This window comes from Elephantulus edwardii, unplaced genomic scaffold, assembly GCF_000299155.1.
Source record: "Elephantulus edwardii isolate Elephantulus edwardi_28Jun2011 unplaced genomic scaffold, EleEdw1.0 scaffold00022, whole genome shotgun sequence".
NCBI classification, from domain to species: Eukaryota; Metazoa; Chordata; class Mammalia; order Macroscelidea; family Macroscelididae; genus Elephantulus; species Elephantulus edwardii.
Window position 1 is genome coordinate 15,815,402 of NW_006399772.1, and position 24,639 is coordinate 15,840,040.

Below are 24,639 nucleotides of genomic sequence, written 5' to 3' on the forward strand. Positions count from 1 at the left end.
GGAGGGCGGAGGGACAGGGCAGGAGAGGAAGGCCCTTGATAAGATGGATTGATTGAATCAGTGACTGGGGTAATCAAGTTGGCTGTGTTGAAGACACCAATTTGGCACAGGAGAGACCAGGGTTTAGGGGTGTTGTACGTAGGGTCGTTATGAGTCGCAGGTGACTCGACAGCACATAACAACAACAACAACCAGAAGAATGTCCATCTGTGTTTACTGATTCTGTAAAGGCATCTGACTGTGTGGATCTTAAGAAATCATTGCTTAAATTGAGAAGAATGGGAATTCCAGAACATTTAATAGTTCTCGTATGGTATCTATACTTAGACCAAGAAGCTATTGGGTTAATAGAACAAGGCAACACTGCATGGTTTAGGATCACGAAGGGTACAGGTCAGGGTTGTATTCTTTATCCACACCTGTTCAATTTGTATGCTGAGAAAAGAATCCACAAAGCCACACTCTATGAAGAGCACTGTGGCTTCAGGATTGGAGGAAGACTTTAAAACATGCCTGCATTATACTGATGACATAACTTGACTTGCTGAAAGTGAGGAGGATACAAAACGGTTCCTGCATAATCAAGTTCTATAGCCTTCAGTATGGATTCCATCTTAATATCAAATGCCAAAGATCCTAGGTAATGGTTACATCAATGTTTGCTTCCTAACAATTGTCAAACTGTACATCTACGCTAAATGTCATTTTGGGTATGTGGTCCCCCCCTCCCAAATAAATATAGAGTAATAATAATTAAAAAAGAAGACACAGATCCTCACCACAGGACCAACAGTCAAAACAATGATATATAGAGAAAAGACTGAAATTGTTAATGACGTTATCTAGCTTGGATCAGCATCAACATCTGTGCTACCAGCAGCCAGGAAATCAGGAAACGTATTGCATTGGACAAGTCTGGCGTCAAAGACCTCTCCAAAATACTGAAGAGCAATGATGTCAGCTTGAAGGGTAAGTTATGCTTGATTCAGGTCATGGTCTTCTCAATCATCTGCTATGCATCAAAGAGCTGAGCAATGAATAAGGATGACAGAGGAGAACTGATGCCTTTGAGTTGGAGTGCTAGAGAAGAGTATTGACTATGCCATGTACTGCCAAAAAAACAAACAGATATGTCCTGGAGAGGGTCTGGGCAGAATGCTCCTTGGAGGCAAGAATAGCAAAGCTTTATTTTTCATACTTTGGACATGTAGGTAGCCAGACAGCTGAGGCTACTCCTTGTAAAGGAACATCATGCTTGGAAAGATGAAGGGTCATTAAGGAGAGGAAGACTCCCTATGAGATGGATTGACACCATGACTTCAGCAATGCCTTCTAGTGTTTCGGAGGATGAGGATGGCACAGCATAAGGACATGGTTCAGACTGGCTACTCATAGGGTCGCTATGAGTCATACCTGACTCGATGGCATCTAACAAGTACAAGATTTAAATCTAGCTCTTTTGTTTTCTATCCTAATGACCATAAAAATGTTGGCCAAGTGTCTAGGGAATTGAAACCATTACATAAGATTATTTTGGGAATGATAGGGAAGGTTTGAGACAAAATGCACACCCTGAAAAACTTAAAACTGAGTGATTAAAAGAAAGTACGATGCTCTAATTATTACCCAAACTAATAATAATAAAAATGTCACAATTCAGGATGTGACTGATAATTGGTGCTTCCTATTCCATTTAACCAGGTATTCTGTTTAATACTGATTTCATGGAAGGCGTTGGCATACAATATAACTCTGAAAGAAAAAGCTCAAAGTAAAGGAACCAGACAATATACTATAAAAATCGAAATCACTCCAACTGACAGAATGAGGTAGAGATAATCCGCACATATCAATGATCAAGGGAAAGTGGAAAAGACTATCGAGAACCACACACCAGTACTATTTCTATAGCTGAGTTTTTAGATATAATCTTCAGATTAAGAAGCTCCCTCTATTTTCAGAAAAAAATACTGCAAACCTAGAAAGCTACCCCCAAAGAGGTGGGAGCTTCCAAAACTTTGATAAATACTCTTCTTTTCAGGAAGAAGTAGATAAAAATAAAATATTTCTTAGAGTCACTTTGTCTCTGAGAGCCTTTTCTAACCCCCCTCTTCCCCACTTTTGAGTTTTAAAATAGCTAATATCAAGAAACTGAGATTGTTAACAGCTTTAGTTTGCTTGGCTCCACAATCAGCACTCTTGGCATCAGCAGCCAGAAAATGAAAAGACTTATTGCAATGGGAAAGTCTGCTGTTAGAGACCTCTCCAGGGTACTGAAGAGTAACGATGTCAGTCTGGAGACTAAGGTGTGCCTGATACGGGCCATAGTCTTTGCAATCACTTGGTATGCATCAGAGAGCTGGGCAATGAATAAGGATGGTAGAAGGAGAGTGTTGAGTGTACCATGGACTGCTAAAAGAATGAACAGGTTCATCCTAGAGAGGGTTAAACCAGGCTGCTCCTTGGAGCCAAGGATTCTGAAACTTCATCTGACATACTTTGGACATGTTGCAAGGAGTAACCAGTCCTTGGAGAGGGACGTCATGCTTGAGAGGCTGGAGGGACAGCACAGGAGGGGAAGACCCTTGATGAGGTGGATTGATTCAGTGACTGAAGTAATGGAGTAGGTGTGTTCCAACAGTGAGATTGGCACAGGATAGAGCAGGGTTTAGGGCTGATGTACACATCGCAGGCGACTCGACGGCATATAATAACAACAACATCAAGAGATTTAGAAAATTTTGTATTAGTGTTTTTGTTAGGTACCACTGAGCCAGAACTGACTCCTAGGTGACCCTCCAGTAAGTTTTCAGAGAAAGTAAATGACACAGAAGTTGACTGTCCATCATATTCCCACAGAGCAGCTGGTGGCTTCAAAACGTGCACCTCTGGTTTGCTAGAACAACTCCTTACCACTAAACCACCTGTGCTCCAGTAAATGCTGTATTAGTAGTATATGAGGTATAAAGCAGTAATAACAGAAGGCATGCTGAAAGCAAGGGAGATTGGCCTACATGTGGAGAACTCAAGTTCATGTGAAAAAAGTGGGTTTAAATCTATTGCATAAGTAGAATAAAATGTCAAATCATAAAGTCTTGCATGGTACTGTGATGAGCAAATGATAAAATATATTAGGGCTCTTAATGGGAATTGCTGTGACTGTTTGTAGTCAGGTTTGAAATGACCCACAGCTGACTCTCCAGCAGGTTTCAGAGGCAGTTAACCGCACGAGAGATGAGGCTTGTCTTTCTCCTGCCGAGCAACTGGTAGATCCAAACTGTCAGCCTCGTACCTGTGGATTGCTGGGACAACTGCTTACCAGCAAGCCGCACTTTTTGTTGTGTGCTGTTGAGTCAGAACTGACTCATCACTGACCTCCAACACGTTTTCAGAGGAAGTAAATCTCATGAGAGATTATCCATCCATCTCCTGTGGAGGAGATGATGGATTTGAACTGCATAACTTTGGGATTGCAGGTCAGCTTCTTACTACTAGGCCACCAGAGCTCCGTAGGCACTTTAAATAAACTTAGTTCAGGAGCAGTGAGGGTAAGACCAGCAATTGCAAACCAAGGAGGAGACACTTCCACATGACTGTGAAGAATGTAAATGGGATTATTATTTTTTTCAAAAGGGTTATTAAGGAGAGATGGCAAACAGGTGAGCAGGAAGTAGATACTGTTACCTACAATGCTGTTCCCAGATTAGATAAATATACATGACTTGATAAAAAAAATTAGAAAGTACAAACATTTCTAAAAGAATCTCAAACTTTCTGGAACATACTCCCTAAATGCCTGAAAATTGAGGGTTAATTAGAGAACAAGACATCATTCGAAACGAGGTAAAGGGTCTCAATACTGTACTCAGGATATGGTCAGGCCCTGTTCTTAATTCTCCTCAATCTCTCCAAATTTAACCTGGAACATTTTGTTCTTACAAAATTAAGCGAGCAGCAAGCACGCCATGGAAAGCACACAAAATTAGCACTGAGGCTGCGTGTCAAGGTTTCCTATACCTACCAATCGATAGAGCTCGGTAATGCTGATGTCTTCTGGATCCACCATGGAATACTCTTTCCTCGGCACCAGATCCAGCCCCAGTTGTCTGCAGGACAAATTGTGAAAGTTTACAGGTAGAAAAGCGACCTTTACGGAATGTATTACAATTCTTTTACTAACTTGCCTTGATCTGCCTTTGAGCTTTTGTTCTTTGTATCTTGAGATTAGCTCTCCTACGCACCCTGTTTCTCTCCTCCGTGTTCTCATCTCACATTACTTGTTACCACAGTTGAGGCAGTCAACCCAGCTTAATCTGAACACCAGAAATAGCTCCAGAAACAGATGATGATCAAGCTAAGTAAGCCAAGGAGGGAGTAACAAACACTGCCCAACCACACAGGACCAGATGGTGGAGAGTCTTCAACACCCCACAAGTGATCTCATTGCCAGAGAAGCCCTTATACATTGGAGGGCAGTGAAATTCTGAATTGGACCTTGAGGACAAGGTGAGTCTTCTAGGACATCTGGATTTCAACCACCCCTAAAACATCTGGTAATATCTAGAGCCAAGATGTTTCTATACTGTGAATCTTGGGCAACATGGTGCTTGGTCTTTATCTACGGGATGTTCTGAGTCCATTATTGGGAGAAATTTGGCAAAGACAGGGAAGAAAAAGTGAAGCAGTATAGTCCTAGGTACGAATTCATTGCCACAGAGTCAATTCCAGCTCATAGGGACTGCCTAGTATGGGTAGATTTACCTCACATGTTTCCAAAGCTATAAATATTTACAGAAGTCGACTGACTCATCTTCATGGTAGAGAATGATCCATGGATTTGAATCACCAACTTTGGAGCTTGCAGCTAAGTCCTGAACCACTCACTGCATGACCAGGGTTCCTCCAGATCTAAGTCTAAGCTGGTGAGAAGATTTCATCCTGTGACAATTCTCAATGTGTTTGATTCATGGATTGCTATATTGAGTATTAAAAGGTCATTCATGTGTAGTATCAGAGGGATCAGAAAAGGTTACAGATTTGTGAGATCTTAAAAATGAGGGAGCTCTGGTGGCCTAGTGGTAAAAAGCTGCACTGTAATCTTGAAGGCATGTGGTTCAAATCTACCAGCTGCTCTGAGGGAGAAAGATGTGCAATCTCCCATGCAATTAACAGCCTGTGAAAACCTCCCAGAGGGTCAGCTGTGGGTCAGTTCCGCCTCGATGGTACACAATAACAACAATAAGGACAGAGAGAGTTGTGGTGGCTTAGTAAGGTGTTTCCCTGACAACCTAAAGGCAGACAGTTCAAGCTTACCAGTTGCTCCAAAGGAGGAAGCTGGGAAATCTCCTCCTGTACACCTTGTGTTGTTGTTTGGTGCCATCGAGTCATAGAGGACTCATAGTGACCCTATGAACTAACAGTCTGAGCACTGTTCGCACCTAGAATATCCGGAGGCAAGCCATTTCGGAAGTGGATGCCGCTTAGAACCTTTGAAAACCCACTAGAGGGTCAATTATGAGTAGGTTCCAAATTGACAACACACAACAGCAACAAGGAAGATAGAGTATAATGCCACTCAGGCCAGCTTTTTTCCTCTGAATTTCCTATCTAATTCCACATTGGGGCACTCATACAAGCCCGCTAACAATTCTATATAATCCCTTTTATTTTCTTAAACGCACATGATCATTACAAAGTCCCACAATTCCTCTGTGACACTCTATATATATATCAAGGCTAAGGGACACGCTCTTGACCAGACTCCTCTCGTGACCACTCCAGGTAGCTCATGCTTAATCCCATGAGGATAACTCTAGGTTGGGTTCACATCATCACTCTCACAGAAGACTCCTTGACTTGCACATCTGAGAACAGAACAGAGCTTCCATTTTTCTTTTAAAGATTCTGAAATTCTGCAGAGTCATCAAAGCCTCATTCTCACGATTCAGTGTCATCACGTTGATTCTGACTCAAAGGGTCCCTCCACTGAGTTTCCATGCAGCTCCTGGTGGGCTGTGTTACGAGAGCCCCTTAGAGGTTTGGTAAGTATAACATACCACTTCAGCATATACTTCCAGCCAGACACAGCAGCATACAAAAAGACTGTGATTACTAAAATGGTCTCTCAATCTTCTTAAATGAAATTTTTCTCTAAGGAACTTGAGAAATCACACCCTTCCATTCTTTAGTTGAACTATGAAATCACAAACAGGACTATCGTTTATTTTCATATTTTTCCATGCCTGCCTTTGTTGTATTTCACAAAAAATTCAGACAGGGTCTGTTCTTCACCTATTTCAGGCTCTCTGAAAGAAGAACCACTTGACCACAAACTGAGGCACCATTTGGAACCCAGTCAATGTCGCTGCTAATAGATTATCTTGCAGGGGGGGGGAAATGTATAATAATATATGTGGTTATATATTATGTTAAATGTGTGTGTGTGTGTGTGTGTGTGTGTGTGTGTGTGTGTAATCACAGATCAGTTGTGATGCCTACATTACTCACAGCTTTTAAGGGGAGCGGCCCTGCCCACATCCTGACCCAGAAGTGGTTGCAGGCGGTCAAGGCAGTCACTAGAGGCACTTCACCTTCACTTCCAACAGCTACTAACTCCCTGCCCACAAGTGGGTACCTGATAAACCATACATAGATAGGCTAGTAGCATATGAATAAATTAAAAACACACACTGATGAGCTGGACCCAACTTCTAGCTGGTCCTGCACTGGGTTTCTGAGGCTGTAAGATCACGTGGAAGGAGCCAGCTTCCATGAAGCCATCGGTGAGGCACCACCACCTTTATGTCCTCAACTGCAACACCCTGTGGACCAGCTACCAGAGTGGTTTAGTATAAAATGTTCATTCTACACCAGGATAGCAAGGTTAAATTTCTTCTTGGAGAATTTCAACTTGGAAATTCAGATAGCTGCAGACTTATTGTAAAAATAAAAAAGAAAAGAAAAGAAAAGAAAATGCTACGTAACTCATGGCCAGCTGACGCACACCACTGCCGAATGAGTGCATGAAGATCGTTTCTGGCTGTGGAGACTCTGGAGCAGGTCCGAAGTCCAGAACCTTCCTTGAGTTTCTGCCTCGTGGATTCCTTTCTTTTAAAGGGACTGTTTACACAACTTACACAAGGTACCTTGGAATCCTGTCTGGGCGAATCCTTAAAGGAGACCATATTTATTTCTATTTTTGTTCTAGTCTTTCTTAGGTTTATCTTCATTACAGGACCAGTGGCATAGTGTTTTAAGTGTGTGGCTGCTAACCGAAAGTTCAATGGTTCTAATCTACCAGCTGCTCCACAGGAAAAAGATGTGACAGTGTGCTTCCAAAATGATTTACAGCCTTGGAAACCTGCTGAGGCAGTTCTGCTGTGTCTTACATGTTGGACATTAGCAGGATTGACTCAATGACAATGGGTTTTTGTGCTGCTTTTGTGAGTTTTTTTTTCGGTTTGGGGTTTTTTTAAGTCAAATATGACTAAATTGACAAATTTTTGTTCAATAAGAAAACAAAATCATAAGTAAAAGAATGAAATAAAGTAGTTGCATAATTCATATGCTATTAAGTTTTTTTTTATATGAGCAGTCAAAACTATTCAAAGACAGCAGACTGGGCTCAGAAAAATTAATGAGTCCAAGAGGATTTAAATAGTGTTCATTTTTATGCATCAATTCTGTACCAACTTAGCAAAAACTAGCCACAGAACTGTCCTAGCATAAACTGGAGCTTCGTCAAAACTGGATCATGATTTAGCCACAATTGTTTCTCACTTTTCCCCCTTTCCCAGCTATCCATCTTCCTAAAACCTGAGGAAGTATAAACTTCTTGCCTATTCTCACTGCCTGTCATTTTTGACAAGCTGTCTCCACCCATCTTTCTAATTCCTATCCCTAAATGTTAGGGGCAGGTGATGTAGAGCATAGGGAGGTGCACTGCTATCCCAAAGGCCATGCCTCTCTGAAGGTTCAAATCCACCAGGTCCTCAGGAGAAAGCTAGGCAATTTTATCCCATGCACTTTTCAGCCTTGGAAACACCGGGAAGGTCAACTATGATTCTGTTCTTACTGAGGGGCAATGAGAGAGAGTTCTCTAAGGAAGACTAACAAAATGACCGAGACTGAATAAAATCTAGAGGGAGGCTATATTTTATTTTTTTAAAAAGCAATGCTGTTGTTGTTGCGTACTGTTGAGTCAGAACCTACGATAGTTGACCCTCCAGCAGGTGAGTGAAGATAGTTAATCACTTGGGAGGAAACTGCCCATCCACAGGGTAGCTCGTGGGATTTGAACTGCGTACCTTCAGGACTGCAGTGCAGCTTCTTGCTGTTGGGCCACCAGAGGAAATAAAAAAAAGCAATAAAGGAGAAAATGCAGAGTTTTTTGGAAGTAATAAAGGAGCACATGGAAAAAAAAAAAGAAGTTCCAACAGCCTTTAGGTTTGCTTCTCATAGGACTCTCAATCTTACACAGCAAAACAGGAAACTCACTGGGAAATCTTTAATTTCTCAGAAGGTACTGTGTGTTTTAAGCCACCTTGCTCTGGAGTACAAAAGGGCCCTCTAGCACACCTTACTCCTTCAGAAGATGAAGAATTAAATACAAGACAGGCTCAGGGGGTTTCTTCGGGTATTAAAAAAAAAAGAGTGTTCTTAGCTCAAAGTTCCTGCTACAACTCTACACATAGACCTGTTTCATTCTAAAATGCATCTTCTGGAAATAAGTAACGTAAGGCTACATCATCTTCTCTCATGATTGTGCATATGGCACAAGACAGGCCAAGTTCTAGTCTGTTATTTCTAGGGTCACTGGGAGTCACTCTAGACTAGATGGCACAAAACAACAAGATGTTACCAATTGTCTATAAAAATATGAATGGTGCACCTTATTTAACAAAGACCCAGAAGGATTCTGAATGAGGTAGAGGTTTAAAATTATCAGTTGGTCCATGTATTTGTATTTTTGTATTATGTAATGTCTCAGCAGGAATCAAAATTGGCTTCTGATAAAGCAACTTCCTATGGTTAGAGGAAGCAGTACTCCCTGCAAGACCAAGCTTCTCAGTGGTGCATATCCTGTTGTTTTCTCTTTTCCTCACTGCTTTTCTCGATTCTCCCACCCCAAGACACAGGTCCAAAGAGCAAGCAGAGATTTGGAGGATAGGAAGGGAGGAGACTATGCAGAGGTGATATTTTTATTTTTTTAACTAAGTTATATGCTAGTCTAGGGTCACAAAGTTGGCTTGTTCTACTTTATTACCCACATAGTAATAAAACAGAGTCCAAACAGGCTTGACCAGAGCTTTAAGAGATGGGATTTACTACTTAAAGTGGCTGAGTGTTCTTTTAAATTGGTCATCTTTCAGTTTTACTTAAAAGTAAATCACGATGAAGAAAGTCTGTATATCAAAGTTCCCACAAGTCGTCCCTCAAAGTGGCATGTGCACATAGGCTGAATCAGGGCAATGCTCGCAGCCCCACTCACGCATCTGCCCTGAGGGTTTGACAGAAGCTGGTGGCATCTGCATCCCTCCCGGAATTACAGGGATTACCTATTGCCAAGAGACAGATGAAGGACATGTAAAAACCAAATGCACGTGCCAAACATCAAGGCTGTTTAAAGACACAGCCCATTTTAGCCAGAAGTCCTATTTCAGGGATGTCCCATTCTGTTTCTTTGAGCAGGTGGGCACTGAAGGACCATATAGGTGCTAGCAATGACATTATGGGATGGTGCCCACACCAGCCCCAGGGGAGTGGTTCCTGGCTCCGTCAATGCCAGTCTCCTCTATGTCCCCAAAAGCAGAAAAATGGAAAAGGTCCCCCAGGTGTCTTCTGGAGATGCTCCCAGCACTGTATCCCTTGTGTCCTTTTACAGGGAGAGCCCCTACGATGGCTGGTACTCACTCGTTGCCCCAGTCGAGGCGGGCAGTGATGTGGCGCTTCACGTCCTTCATGCGGTCATGAGTCAGGTGGCCCACCAGCACCTGCCGCCGCAGATCTAGAATCTCGTTCATGATGTGCCAGAGCCGGTGGAAGAGATCACCTTCGTTTCTCTAGAAAACACGCAAACGGGGACATGTGGTAGCCTGTGCCCATAGAGTGGATGGGGTCAAGTGAGAAGAAAGAAAAGCCATTGGCCTGATGATACCCGGTCCTTGGCGCTCTCAGCTCACGCGAAGGGCCTCTTCCAACGGGTTCCTCCCTGTGCTAACGCTCCTTACCTGTCACTCAGGTTGGACACACACAAGTCATTATTCAGGTATCATCACCGAATGATGCACTCACAATTACCTCTCCAATGTTCTCCACTGGCCTGTTGGCCCCCACAACCACGCTGTGTGTGACTTGTGTAGCCAACCACCAAAGAAGGAAGGAATATCTTCATTCATAAGGGTTTTGGTTTTCGTGGACCTTGAGGGCCTTCTACTTAGGTTATATAGAAGAATAAGCAGAGGTCAAGCAAAACTTGAAGTTATTGATCAGGAGGAAGATTCGTTTGAGGAAAAGGCAGCTATAAAAGGAACTGAACACTGGGCAGCAAAGGAGCCTGTGAAGGCCCTGTGCTCACTCTGAAGCAGCTGCATCCCCTGGTCTTAGCAAAGGCGCTCTGTTATCTAATGGGGTGGCTTTTTGTTTGTTTTCTAAGGCCGTCACTTCTATTCATTCACTCACTGCAGCTGCGTCAGAACCGACTCGCAGCTGACCCTCAAGCAGGATTTCAGGGTCTGTATACTGCACAGGAAAAGACTTCCCATCTTTCACCCACAGAAGAGCAGGTTACTTGAACAAGTTGCCTTTGGGTTGGCAGTGCAGCTCGCTACCAGACAGGCCACCAATGGTGCTCGTGTTCGGGAGAGGATTGCCATGAGGAGGAGGTAGGATCCTATCTACAAATGAGAACCAGCTGCCCGGCTTCATGTAGGGAGAAGACTCAGGGAGACAGGGGCACGACACCCCAAATGCCTGGCTTGCATACTTCTCTGAGTGTGCATAAAAACAGTCCACATCTGGTGTGACCCCAAGTCATGAAAGTATGAGTCTCTCTAAATTGGATAGGTATGAAGACTATAGAGGAATGTGAAAAACGCTTTTGATTTAGTGTGACATGAAAAGGGCTGAGCCCAACATTAAATACTCAAAACAAAATGTAAAGAGAAAAAAGAACTATAACTTAAGAAATAGGACAAATGTTAACTGAGAATATTTTAGTGCTCTAGAAAACGGATACATTTATTTGCTTTAAAATAGAGCCAAAGGAGGTTTTGGCAGACGCAAATTGCTTAGCATGGGCCCCAGGATCAATCAACTTCTCTGATAAGATTGCTGTTGTTTGCCGGAAATGACCCCTAGTTGACCCTCCAGGGGCTTTTCAGAGGCAATAACAGCATGGGACTGTTTCCATGTTCTTGAGATGGTGAATAAGGCTGCTATGAACATTGGTGTATAAATCTCCATTTGTGCCTCAGTTCTCGTTTTCTCAGGGTATATTTCAAGTAGTGGAATAGCAGGGTCATATGAAATTTCTATGTTCAGCTTTTCTGAGGAAGTGCCAAAGTGCCTTCCAGAATGGTTGTACCATTTTACCATCCCACCAAAAGTATATAAGAGTACAAATGAATGGATTGAGAAATGATGGTATAGCTGTCACACAATGGAACACTATGCAGCATGCAGGAGCAATACTTTGCAAATTATTACCTAACTTGGGAGGGACTGGAGAGCATTATGCTGAGTGAAGTAACTCAGTCCCACGAGGATAAATATTGTATAAAACCATTATTGTAGAATGAGTATAAGAATCCAAGAGTGGCAGGAGAGGCTGGAAGCAGAGGGATGACGATGTGCAGGGGGAGGGGAGGATTAATCATGGGGTTGTACTATCTGATGGGCAGGGAGATGAGGGAAATTGAAAGAATCAGTTCACGAAAACAATTTATTTTAATTCTGTAAATAAACCAAAATAATAAAAAAAAATAATAGCATGGGAAAAGATTGTCCATTCTTCCCCCTTGAAGCAGCTGGTGGATTCTAACTGAGTGCCTTCGAGGTGATGCAAACAAAATACCCAGCCTAAGGCCTACTAATCAACAAAAGAAGAAAGTTATCTTTTCCCCCCAAATCATTTTGTGATTATATTTCATAAGTTTTAAAGAATACTATTTAGGCCCTTTCCAATGAGACTAAAAAAGAGCAACTGGTATTTCTCTAGCCATTGACTTCTACGGTTAACTGTTCTACATTTACTGCTCTTAATTTACAAAATATTATTGCTGTCATGAACCATCTTCCAGGAGAGCAGTTGAAGTCAAAGTCATTTTTGTATAGTCAGAACAGACTCACCGCTGACCAATCTCATGGGCTTCTGAGGCTGTAAATCGCATGAGAGACTGCCTGCTGTTCTTGTTCTGTGCTGCTGGTAGACTCCAACCACCAGAGGCGCTGCTTTTGAGTTAGCACTGAACTCCCTATCAACTATGGCACCAAGTCAGAAAGCAAGACAATCCATCAAACAGAGTCAAATATGAAATACCTGAACCAAAACCATCTGGCATTCACAAGGTCAAAAGAAGCCAGATGGTCCAGCGTTGCCAAGGTGACCCCATTCCTAATCTTAAAAGTCTAGCTATTCCAGATCAGACTTTTACACTTGTTCCTCATATAACTGGCAGTTGTGCCGGGAGCCAGAGAAACTCTTCAATATCTATTCCTCATTACTCAGCACACCAGTAGGAAAGGAAGTTGCACCTAGAGTTTATAACAGACACGTTTCCAAGCCAATCTTGTCTCCAAAAATAGCTGCTCACAACCTCAAAAGCAGTCCAAATCACTAGAGAAGGCAGAGTCAAGAGGAAATTCAACTCTGTGCTCCACAAGTAGCTTACATAAAAGGGAAGAAGCCGGTGCTTATTTCACCGGATGGATGGTGTGCACTGTCAATTTGATGTATATTTAAGATTGAACTTTTTAGATAGTTTCTTTTGTCAGGTTAACGCCAGACACATTGTGATTTTAACTGAAATTATGCTTGGGATTTTTTTTTTTTATTTCTTTTTGTCCCACTTTTTATTTTTTTCTTAAAGGACAGAGTATTCCATCCCCTTCATAGCCTCCCTGCTTTGGAACCCTAGAGGTCACAGTTAACCTTGACTTTGCAATGACCTCATTCCAGCAAAGCTTAAATGCCACATTTCAGCTAAGACTGTCCTATGGATTCTAATTGCATGTCCAAAAGCCTGTACTAACCAGCCCTGGGAAAGCTGTGGTCAGAGATATCACAATATCAAAAAGGTAACACTAGTGATTTTACAAAGCTTGCCTTGACCCCATACAACAACCTGCTCATTTTATATGCAAGACGTAATGAAAACTGTCCTTTTGTGCCAGTGGCCCTTCCCTCCTTTGGCTTTTCACACTATTTGTAATAATTTTGTCAGGGTAAGTAGTACAGCACATTTCTGTGTTCTGAACTTACCCCTGTAAATGATTACACTATTCTATAGATTCCTTTGAAAATGAAAGAAGATAGAGTGTTCACAAACCCCAAAACTTCATTATTTCCCATGGCAGATAAAAGAATAAAAGCCACAGCAGATTGTCAACTCAATCTCTTTCTGATTACTTGGCCTAGAGGAAGTACTTCACTCTCTGTGCCACATTTTTCTTGTTTGTAAGCTGGGGATGGTAATTGCTATTATTTCATTGCATGGCTGTAGAATTAAAGGAGAGACTACTTAGGGAATACTCCCCGTGGGGCTTGGTATATACTGAGTGTTCACTCATGTAACTAGTTATAAAAAAGAAGTAAATAAGTGTGTAAATATACACATAACTCAAAACATTTATTCCCCCCCTCCTCCCAGCATCTTCCTATCTCTATTATATTAAGAATATTCACATTGGTTTAGAATTTATCATTTATATAATTGAAGGATTTTTTATTTATAGTATACTTTATTTATAGAATCAGTATATAATTTTTAAAAAGTCCAACATTACATAAGGGAGCTCTGAGGCCCTAGTGGCAAGAAGCTGCATTGCAATCCCAAAGGCACGAAGTTGGAGGCCACCAGCAGCCCTGTGAGAGGATGGGCAATCTCCTCCCATGTGATTAACTGCCTCTGAAAACCCTCCAGAGGGGTCAGCAATGGGTCGGCTTTAACTCTATGGTATACAACAACAACAACAACAACAACAACAACAACGTTATATAGAAAGTAGCTTATTCCTTTCTGATAATTCCTAACAATTAGTAAGTCTAATGCTGTGTATAAGCCTTTCTGTTTTACTTGATTTCAGAAAAATCATGGTTCAAACCTATACTGTGGCTTTGTAGGAGAAAATGTTGGTAATGTGCTCTCTTAAACATCCTTGTTGCTGTTTATAGTTGATTCTGACCAATAGTAACCTTCTAGGACAGAGTAGAGGTGCTCTATGGCGTTTTCAAAAGTAAAATCTTTGCAGGAGGAGACTGCCACCTATTTCTCCCCCAATCTGTGCTCAATCTATAAACCTTGTGGTTGACAGCCAAGTATGTCACAATTAAGACACCAGCACTCCTCAGAAGTCTATGGGAGAGGGAACGCTGGTGGTCTAGTGGCAAGAAGCTGTGCTGCAATCCTGGAGGCACGCAGTTCTAATTCATCATAGGCTTCGCTGGAGAAGGAGGGGCAATCTCCTTCTGTGCCAGTCAGATTCAATTTGACAATATACAACAACAACAATAACAAAAAGTCTATAGGACAATCCTATTATGATGAAACTACAAGCCAAATTGGACTCAATAGAGCTTAACACAAATGGTAACTTCATCCTGACGTATTTCTTAAAAACACTTCTCTCCAGAATAACTGTGTTGTTGGAAGTTACTTACCACATAGAGCTGTTTCCACATGGTGCCCCAGTCTCTTAGCGTTGATGTCATTTCTGTGATAACGGAGTCTTCTGTAGGAATAATCATTTCAAACTGTCTGCAAAATTAAGAAACAAAATAAACATGTAAAAATTGTGGACACTGGTAGATAAACTTTTCAATATACAAGTTTTGTGTGAGCACAATTCAGTGTTCTCATTCTTCTCAATGCTACTCAGAATTTGTCATCATGCACACAGTCAAATGTCTTTGAAAAGTCAATGAAACACAGGTGAACAGTTTCCTGCTACTCTCTGCTGTCAGCGAAGGTCCATCTTATATCAGCAATGAGCTCTCTCATTCAAAGTCCTCTTCTGAATTTAGCTTGAATTTGTGGGAGCAACTGATGATATCCTGCTGCAGCCATTTATAAATCCTTTATAAAAATCCTTTCTTTTTTGGTCAAACATTCTTCTAGGTCATGTCACCCTGGTGTGTCCACTTGCTGTACAGAGGTAACTTGTGGTTGCTGTGAAGCTGAATACTGTGACACTGATGAGTCAAATGCGAGAATGGTTACCCATGGTGAACAGTGTTTGGTGGAATTCCCCGATTAAAACAAGCTTGGAAGCAGGAGTGGCATCCACTTCCATAATAGCTTGCCTCTGGAACCCCTATGAATCTGGAAAAGGAATAAAAGTCACGCAAATGTTGAGGACTTTTGTTCATAGGGTCGCTATGAGTCATCTATGACTCGGTGACACTTAACAACAACAACAAAACCTTTTAGCATGATTTTACTTGAATGTGGCATTAATGATTTTGTTAGATAATTTCTGCATTCTGTTGGATTTCTTTGTTTGGTTTGACTTTTTCTTTTTAATCTCCTTTCTTTGAAACAAGCATGAATGTGGATCTCTTTCAATCAGTTGGCTAGGCAGCTGACTTTCAAATGTCTTGATATAAGTAAGCAGGCACCCTCAGCTCTCTATTCATTAGATGAAACATCTCAATTTATGTTCTGTCATGTTTGGAGTCTTCTTTTTCACCAGTGCTTTAGTGCCACTGGGACTTTATAAGAGCACTGATTCTTGATCACACGTGACCTCCAGAAATGGCTAAGTAGCACAATTCTTTCTGTGACAGATTTTCTGTATATTCTTTTGACTTTCTTGTAATGCTTCCCATCTCCTTTAATTTTGTCCATGATCCTTCATTACTGTAACTTGAAGTTTGAATATTTTCTTCAATTCTTTCAGTTAAAGAAATGCCAAGCAAGTACTTTCTTTTAGTTTTCTAATACTCTTTGTACACTTCTTTGTAATACTTTACTGTGTCTTCTGATCCTTGAAAGCCTGTTCTGCGCACTTCCTTATTTTTTCCTTTCACTTTAGTTCTATGTTCTAAACAAGTTTCAGAGTCTCTTCTGACATATCAAAGTCTCTTTTTCTTTTTAATGACCTTTATGTATGATGTTTTTGATATCATCTCACAATCTGTTCTTTGGTTATTAGTGTTCCAATGCATTAATTCTATTTTTGAGATGGTCAGTAAATTCAAGTACGATATACTCAATGTCATTCTTTAATTATGTTATTTTCATTTTCTTCCACTTCAATTTGGCTTGCAGATAGGCAAATGATGGTCAGTTCTTTCAAGTGCTATGAAAGTGGGACTCAAAGTGAATGAAATACTTGTTCAATAATCAGGATATAATGGTTGTACCAAGAAAACACTGAGAACAGTCCAATGCTCTGATTAATTAGATATAGAGGTACTAATTAAAAACAGGAATGCATTAAAACTTCCTTTTTAATATTTTTAAATAAGATCCTAAGAATTTACTAGAACAATTAGGAATGTTAACACGTAACACACTTTCATATGTTGTTGTTGTTAGGTGCCGTTGAGTCATATTTTAGGCCAAACATTTTCATATACAATAGAACTTATCAAGGACTGAAGACATCAACAAAATTTGAATATCCATTCCAGAATATTATTTTCTATTTCCAGTTTCCAAATAGCCAAAGAAAATATACCTTGAAATTATATAACCCAACATCTAATATTTATGCTGGTCCTAATGTTGAGATACATAAGAAGATAGAGAAGGGGGAAAGCCAATGATTTATCTCTACAAGTTTATCGACAATGAACCTTAGTGGTGTAACAGCTAAGTAACCGGCTGACAATGAAAAGGCTGATGGATCAAACCACCAGACGACATCTCGGGAGAAGGACCTGACGAGCCACTTCTGTAAGGATAACAGCCTAGAAAATGTGATAGGGGAATTCTTCATACCGTCACTATGAGTAGAATCAACTTCACAGTAGATGGCACAAGGTAAGGCAGAGCTCAAGATCCATTGTTCATAGGGTCACTATGAGTTGTAGTTAACTTGACAACAACAATAATATCCTATCTTTTTTTACCTTTCATTTATTTTTAAAAGTTCCTTCCATTTTCCTGCAGATTAAAGTGTTTTGTATTATCATAGCTACTCAAGAAATGTTACCAAGTGTCACACTGACAGAGGGTTATTTTCTTTATTCAAATATATTTTTCTCAAGGATATCTTCTGATATGGAGAAAGTAGTAGCATATTAGACATTGAAGTAGGTTTTTAGATGATCAAAGGAAAATGATTTCTTATCAGGAGGATAATAATTGCTCTGCAGTTCCCTTTTGATGCTATACCCGAAGTGTGTATAATTGTCATTTGTAAAGTCTTCTTAACAGCAAGTGTAAGAAATGAAATCTTTCCTTGATTTCTTCAGACATGGAGCTTCGTTGACTCATTTCATATTCCTGCAAAAAATGCCTGCCCTTTAAATAATTCCCTTCCTTTCAGAGCTTTAACACAGCTGGAAATACAAACTAGGATTTAAAGCTAGAAATAAAAGTAAACAGTATTGTATGAATGTGACACAGACTGAATCTTTTCATAAGTCTACATATGCCATCTTCAAATAGTAGTACATTCTTTTTTGCTTTTGAAGTATTTATTGCAATTTAAATGATGAGTGTTTAGCGATGGTGATTATAAATAATCCTATGCAAGGTCAAGCAGGGAACAACGAATTTCCAGGGAAAGTAGACATTCTACTTAACATCTGAAAGTAACCTAACCTCAGTCAGTCTCCATGAAATATTATAGAAATGACCACACAATTCACAAAGTGAATTTAATTTGAGGACCTGCTCTAAAGCCCAGAAAAATACAAAACCAAAAAACTAACAAAAAGGTAATGCAATCTCTGGAAAGCTGGCTTGGGCTTTTGGGGTTGTTTTTTTTCCCTCCACCAAAATGTAAATTTCTAAGAAGCACAGAGTGGCCATTTTAGACAAGGGGACTATTTTATAGTAATCACACCGAGAGCAATATTCAAATAGTCTATCTGAAGTCATATTTTGTCCAGATCATCTGAGATGCCTTTTGTAGCTCTTGCGTCCACCCTGTTGTTAATCTACTTTAAAGAAGCCATGTGACTCCACGCCAGATCCTTCTCTGAGAACGTAATCTCCTGGCAATGTTATCATGGCTGGTTTCCCTGGAATCAATTCTGACTCGTTGTGACCCCACTTGACAGAGCAGAGGGCAGCCTGCCAGGTTTCTCATGTAGAGCAGCTGGATGGGTTCAAATCACTGTACCCTTGTTCAGTTAGTAGTCAAGTGTTTCACTGTTAGAGCCATTATGGCTCCTTAAAATCTAGTGCCTTAAGATGTAACCCTCCATTACTATTCCCTTAGCTCTCAGGACCTGCCAATCTATTGTTGTCTATTGTCAAATCTATTGCTGTCAAGTAGACTCCAGCTTACAGCTCTCCTCCATGGATAGACCCATATTCCTACACTCGTCTTCTCTCCCAGAGAGCAAGGAGCTGGTGGGTTTGAATGGCTAAAACTTTTCATTGGCAGCCACACACTTAACCCAATACATTGATTACCACGGCTTGCCAATCATTAATAATAACTTTTTATCTCTAAACTTGCCTATTTTAGATATTTCATATAAGTGGGGTCATATAATATTGCTTCTGACTTATTTTACTGAGTATCCTGTTCTCAAGGTTCATCCATGTAATACTTAAATCTAGAATTGCCCATGACATTGATATATCTATTAACTATATCTCTTATATCTCTATATTTGTTTCTACCCCAAATCTTTATTGTTGCTCAATCCATAAATTGCTGATTATATTTATAAGATTTGCTGTTAGGTATAGAACACACAAGCAAATCACAAACTTACACAAATAAATTTGGAGATCTCTTTACACACATTTACATATCTTTGGTGTCCAGGGATACACCATCTACCAACTAGGACAGGAAAAAAAAAGGAGGTGGCACTAGGACCCACTCCAAATTTGTTTTGTTATAGATTGAATGGATGTCCAAAATTCGTGGTGGAAGCTTTCCACCTGTGAACAGGGGCTCCAATGGTGAGCTTCTAACGGAAAGGTCAGCTGTTGCTGAGGAAGAAAGATGAGCCCTCTCCTCTGGTCCAGATGTACAGCCTCCTACATCCAGAACATTAGCACAAGGATTTGATGGCAGTGGGTCTTTTTTATTGTTATACCTGCAGATATAATCCCATTGAGGCAATTTTTTTGTTGTTGTTGTTACATTAATAAGGCCCTATCAGTGCAGGTTACATCTTAAACCTAATTGCTTCTGAATGGTAAAAAGAACAACAAACCAAAAATACCCCAAAACCAAACAAACAAAAGAGCACCAACAGACAAACACTTATGGGTAAGGGGACAGAGAGATGCTACACACTATGTCAAGGAATTGAGGAACTGCAGAAATCCAGCTGAGACAGAGATCTCCCCTAGAAAGAGGAGACAGAGAGAGCTTTTCCCTCAAGTGTGTACATTTTTGAAGCTCTGAATTTGGACTTCTAGTCTGCTATAGGGAAGCTCTGGTGGTGTAGTTATAGAGAATTGCATTGCCTAAGGTGCCAAGTTTGAACCCACAAGCTACTCTACAGATGATGGACAGTTTCCTCCTGTATATAATTTACAGTCTCTGAAAACCTGCTGGAAGGTCAGCTATGAGTCAGTTCTGAGTTGGCGACAATGAGAGAGTAAGCCCGTAATAAAGGAATCCTGTTAGTACTTAGTTAATAATTAAGTTTCTTGGTAGAACTAGCTAAAGGGTTGACAGTTCAAATTCACTAATGGACCTGTGAAAGAAAAGCCCTGGTAATCTGTTTCCATAAAGATTACAGTATAGGAAGCTCTTTAGAACTTTGTCCTGTAGGGTCAACAAGGAACAGAGCTTACTCAACAGAACAAAATAATAAGTCCCCTAAACTGTGAGAAAAAATCATTTCTTGTCTGATGAAGCCATCAAGTTTTGGTATTTCTGTTATAGCAGTATTAAGAAACTAAGACAAAGTAAAAGTTCCACTGGATGAATGATGCTAATTAATTCTGCTAGATTTCTATTTTGTCTCTTCCTTGATTAGAGTTTTTGATGAAGGTGGGGTGACTCTACTCTGGAGAGTTGAGGGGGTCAGCCAGAGACTTGGGGCAAAAGAATGAGGACTCGGTTGCCTAGGCCAACAACTTAAGGCTTTTAAAGGATAGAGCCTTTGGGATTTCCACATGGTCCAGCCCAGACATCAAGCTCCGAACAAAAATTAAGCATTTGGTTGTAGTGTCCTCCAGAATGTGCTCTCCTTTTCCTGAGGAATTAAGACATTGGCACACCCAATCTGGTGGGAGTACTTAGAGGAGTGATTCTTCTACTCAGCATACTTCTGTGAAGCACAGTGGCACTCTATTCCGGAGGAACACATGGTTACCAAAAAATTCAGAGTGAAATGATGCAAGCAGAAAAAGAATGGAGGTCAAGTTCAGGTTCTACTGTTTCCTGAACAAATGGATGGTCTTTGGCAAACAAGCACCCTGAGTAACAGTTTTCCCCTATGGAGGTGTTTCCTATTTGCTAATAGCTCATCTGTGGGTCATTTGATGATTGAGAAAGAAAGGAAAAAACAAGAAAACCAACAAACAAACACAAACTAGCTGCTCTCAGTTAGCTCTGACTCACGAGAATTCTAGGGGTGCTGAGTGTTAGGTGCTCTGTTGGGTTTCCAAGGGGAGCTGATCACCAGGAACTTTCTTCAGAGGCATCTCTTGGTGCATCCAAACCACTACCCTTTGTAGGAGTTGTTAGGTGCCACAGGGTCAAGTACAACTCATGAACAGCCGAACTGAACCCTGCCCTACCCTGTGCCATCCTCATCGTCTCTGACTCATGAAAGCCCATTGCTGCAATCACCATGTCAACTTCTCTTGTTGGGGGTCTTCCTCTTCTTTTCTGACCCTCCATCTTTCCAGACATGATATCCCCTTTCCAAGAAATAGCCTCGCCTAGCTACATGTCCAAACTACAAAAGATGAAGCTTTGCCCTCTTTGCCTCTGAGGAGCACTCTGGCTGCATTTTGCCCAGTTCATGGGATAGTCAGTATTCTTCTCCAACATCAGAACTCAAAGGCATCAAGTCCTTCTGTCCAACTCTCTGATGCATAAACGGATGACTGAGAAGACCATGCCCTAGATTAGGTGCACCACAGTCTTCGAATTGACATCATTGCTCTCTAGCATTTTGGAGAGGTCTCTGACAGCGGATTTACCCAATGTCTCTATCTCCTGATTTCCTGACTATGGGTGCCAAGGGTGTCAATTATTGATCCAAGTAAGACGAAACCATTGACAGCATCAATCCTTTCTCTATCATAATGATGACTCTTGGTACTGTTGTAAGAACAATTGTTCTCTTGATAGCCACATGTTTAACTACTGGTACCATCGAGCCCCTGTAAAGAACTGTTATTAAAAGTAGCAGTAGTTATGTCTACTAAGAGTACTAATTTTAAGAACTATTATTTTACACAGTTATCACTAGTAAAATTAATAGCTGAAAGAGAATACAAATTATTTGGAGCTCTAAGATTCCTCAGGGCTTATTCATATGTTGTTACTGTTGTTGTTAATTGTTATTAAGTCAAAAATGATTCATAGCGACCCTATGAACTAAAGACCTGAACACTTATATAATTTCCATCATTTCTCCAAGTTCATAGGGTTTCCGGAGGCAACCTATTTTGGGAGTGGATGCCACTCCTTCTTCCAAGCCTGTTTTTATCTGGGAGCTCCACCAAACATTGTCCTCCATAGGTAACCATTACCACATTTGACACATTAGTGTCACAGTGTTTAACAGCACAGCAACCACCAAAAACCAGTGCTATACCACTCAGAAGAATGTTTGACCAAAAACAATTAAAACCACGCCTGAGAGCTGCAGATTAAAATCACCCACTTTGGCTTGGTAGCACAATTTTCTATCCAATAAACCAACCTTATTTATATAGGGAACACTAAAAGTATTGGTAACTAGCTGTTTATTCTTTCACTCATTTTAGATTTATTTTTACACCTTTATCAAAAGGAAATAATAAGAATTATCCACTTGAATAACAACTTGGACTTCTGTGGTATAACTGTAAAATTTGAAATTTTTGAGAGATAAAATTTTAAATGTTTTTAAAATGCTTTTAAAAGTGTTTTAGGAATTTAAGTAATAACTATTTATTCCTATTTAAGGAGAAATGTAATTTTATGACAATCAGTTTTCCTTTGTCATAAAAATTATGAAATGATTCAATACACATCCCTTGAAACAACGGCACCAAAAGGTATGGCCAAATCCATGGCCCATTTGTAACAGATGATCTGACAATATACACCATATAAATAAGCAAACTCTATTGTCGTATGAAATCTTATTTGCGTGATATTTTATGCTGATAGCTATTTGAAGACCTTTTAGAAATAAATCAGAAAACTCCCTAAAATGTTTAAGGAAATCAATGAATGTGAATAACACAACACATAAATTATGTTCTCTAAGGTAGAATAATGGTTTTGTGAAGTGGTCACTCACAAAGGATATGACATATTTGGAGAATAAATAAAGACTTTTTTATTATCAGTGGTGAACCTAGGAAATTCCCAGGTTTTGTGTCTATATGACTCAACATTTAATGGTTCGGACTGCCATGCTGACTTAAGAAACCAAAATTTCCTGCTTAAGGTCTGGGTGATTCCATGACATGTGGACAGTGGAAGACCTCATCACCCTGTATCTAGCTGTGGCCAGTTCTAACAGACGTAGCCCTTTAATTCTCTCCACCAACCTCCTTCATGCCATCTATCTTTATCAAACGACCCAGACAATGGTGTGATCATCTACAGTTCATTTTTCAAGACAATTACTAAAGCCTTTCAGATTCCAAAATAAGCAATGGTTCTGTGAAAATCCTCAAACTATTAATAAAGCTCATCTCTTACCCTTTGTTCTTTACACAAGCATTTTTCAAGTGAACGTAGCTGGAAGGAAATATACCCTGGAAGATAAAACAAAAGGTTATCATGCCAGCTGTCTGGTAAAGCAGGGCTTGTTTCACAAGTCATATACATAAAACACAGCCACAGGGGAGAGTAACTTCAAGAATGGGAAAATATCTCTACCACAGCCTGTGTGATAAAATATACTGGAGAGAGAGAGAGAGCGCACGTGTGTGTGTGTGTGTCTACAACATATATCTATATATACAATATGTGTATATATATATATATATATGTGTGTGTGTGCATGTATGTATGTATATACTGTATTTATATATATATATACTATGTGTGTGCATGTGTTTATACACACACACACACATATATAATACTCTTCAGTTTTCATTAGTTTAAAAATTTAGAAACCCTCTAACATATATAATTGAGCAAACACTAGGCCCCATTATGAAAGTATATTCTTTATAAAACGGAAAACATTTTCAGGAATGTGCTACAGAATTATGCTATATTGAATTAAGCTATGGAGTTTTAAAATGGTGGATATTTTGAAAGAAGACTGAGATGCACTGGGAAATGACTGCTGTGAATCTAAAAAGAACACATCTTAAGTATTATAGAAAATCTCTGATAGAAACACAGGGGCAATTAATCATTATGCTGCCATTCGGATGGAAAAAAGATGAAACAAAAGAAGCTATGCTGGCTTCAAGCCTTTTATTGTAGGGAAATGATAGGGCAAGGAAATTGTTCCTTTGTTCTAAACTGGAGATTGAAAGAAACAACAGAAAAACCAGAGCATCAATTTTATTGTCCATTAAGTGACAATATCCTCAGAAGGGTTTCTGATGTATAATCAAATGGCAAATGCAATTAAATATTTAGGAAAACAAATACCATTTGAATACATTAGCACCAATGTGGATCCAAGTGTAAAGTGAAATGTAGTATGAAAACTCAGCACATTCATCCATAATGTACAGACAGACACACAAATCATTCTTTCCTCAAAATTTAAGATGCTAGCATTAACAAGAGAGTAATAAATATTAAAAAAGAAAGGTTAAAGTGTGAAGTTCAGTTGTTAAGGAAAGTAACGTGACAGATACTTCCCTATCAAATACATTATTAGTAGCTACAATATGTATAAACTGTATTTGTACATGCCATCCAAGTGTCCCACACCAACTTTATGTGAGGACTAAAGTATAAAAATAAATAAAGTTGAATGTTCTTTTGTGTTTTGGGACCACCTAAAATAAATAAAATGAAGTAATTTCATTAGTTGGGTGATTCGGAAAGAGTTGCAATATAACAAAAATGACTGGGGAAGGGAAAGTATTTACCTTATTAACATTGTATTTTGGAAATGCAAAATTAAATTTTTTT

The 24,639-nt window shown here is 39.9% G+C and overlaps 1 protein-coding gene across 1 annotated transcript in view; it reads right to left on the reverse strand.

Moving 5' to 3' along the window:
- The window catches only part of DOCK4 (dedicator of cytokinesis 4), a 312,634-nt gene that overhangs the window by 282,253 nt on the left and 5,742 nt on the right, over positions 1-24,639 (reverse strand). The window contains exons 3-6 of the mRNA XM_006882693.1: positions 23,236-23,291; positions 14,879-14,975; positions 9,913-10,061; positions 4,022-4,106 (exon numbers count right to left, since the gene is read on the reverse strand). Of these exons, the coding sequence (XP_006882755.1) occupies positions 4,022-4,106; positions 9,913-10,061; positions 14,879-14,975; positions 23,236-23,291 (387 nt within the window). The remainder of the gene's footprint in view (positions 1-4,021; positions 4,107-9,912; positions 10,062-14,878; positions 14,976-23,235; positions 23,292-24,639) is intronic.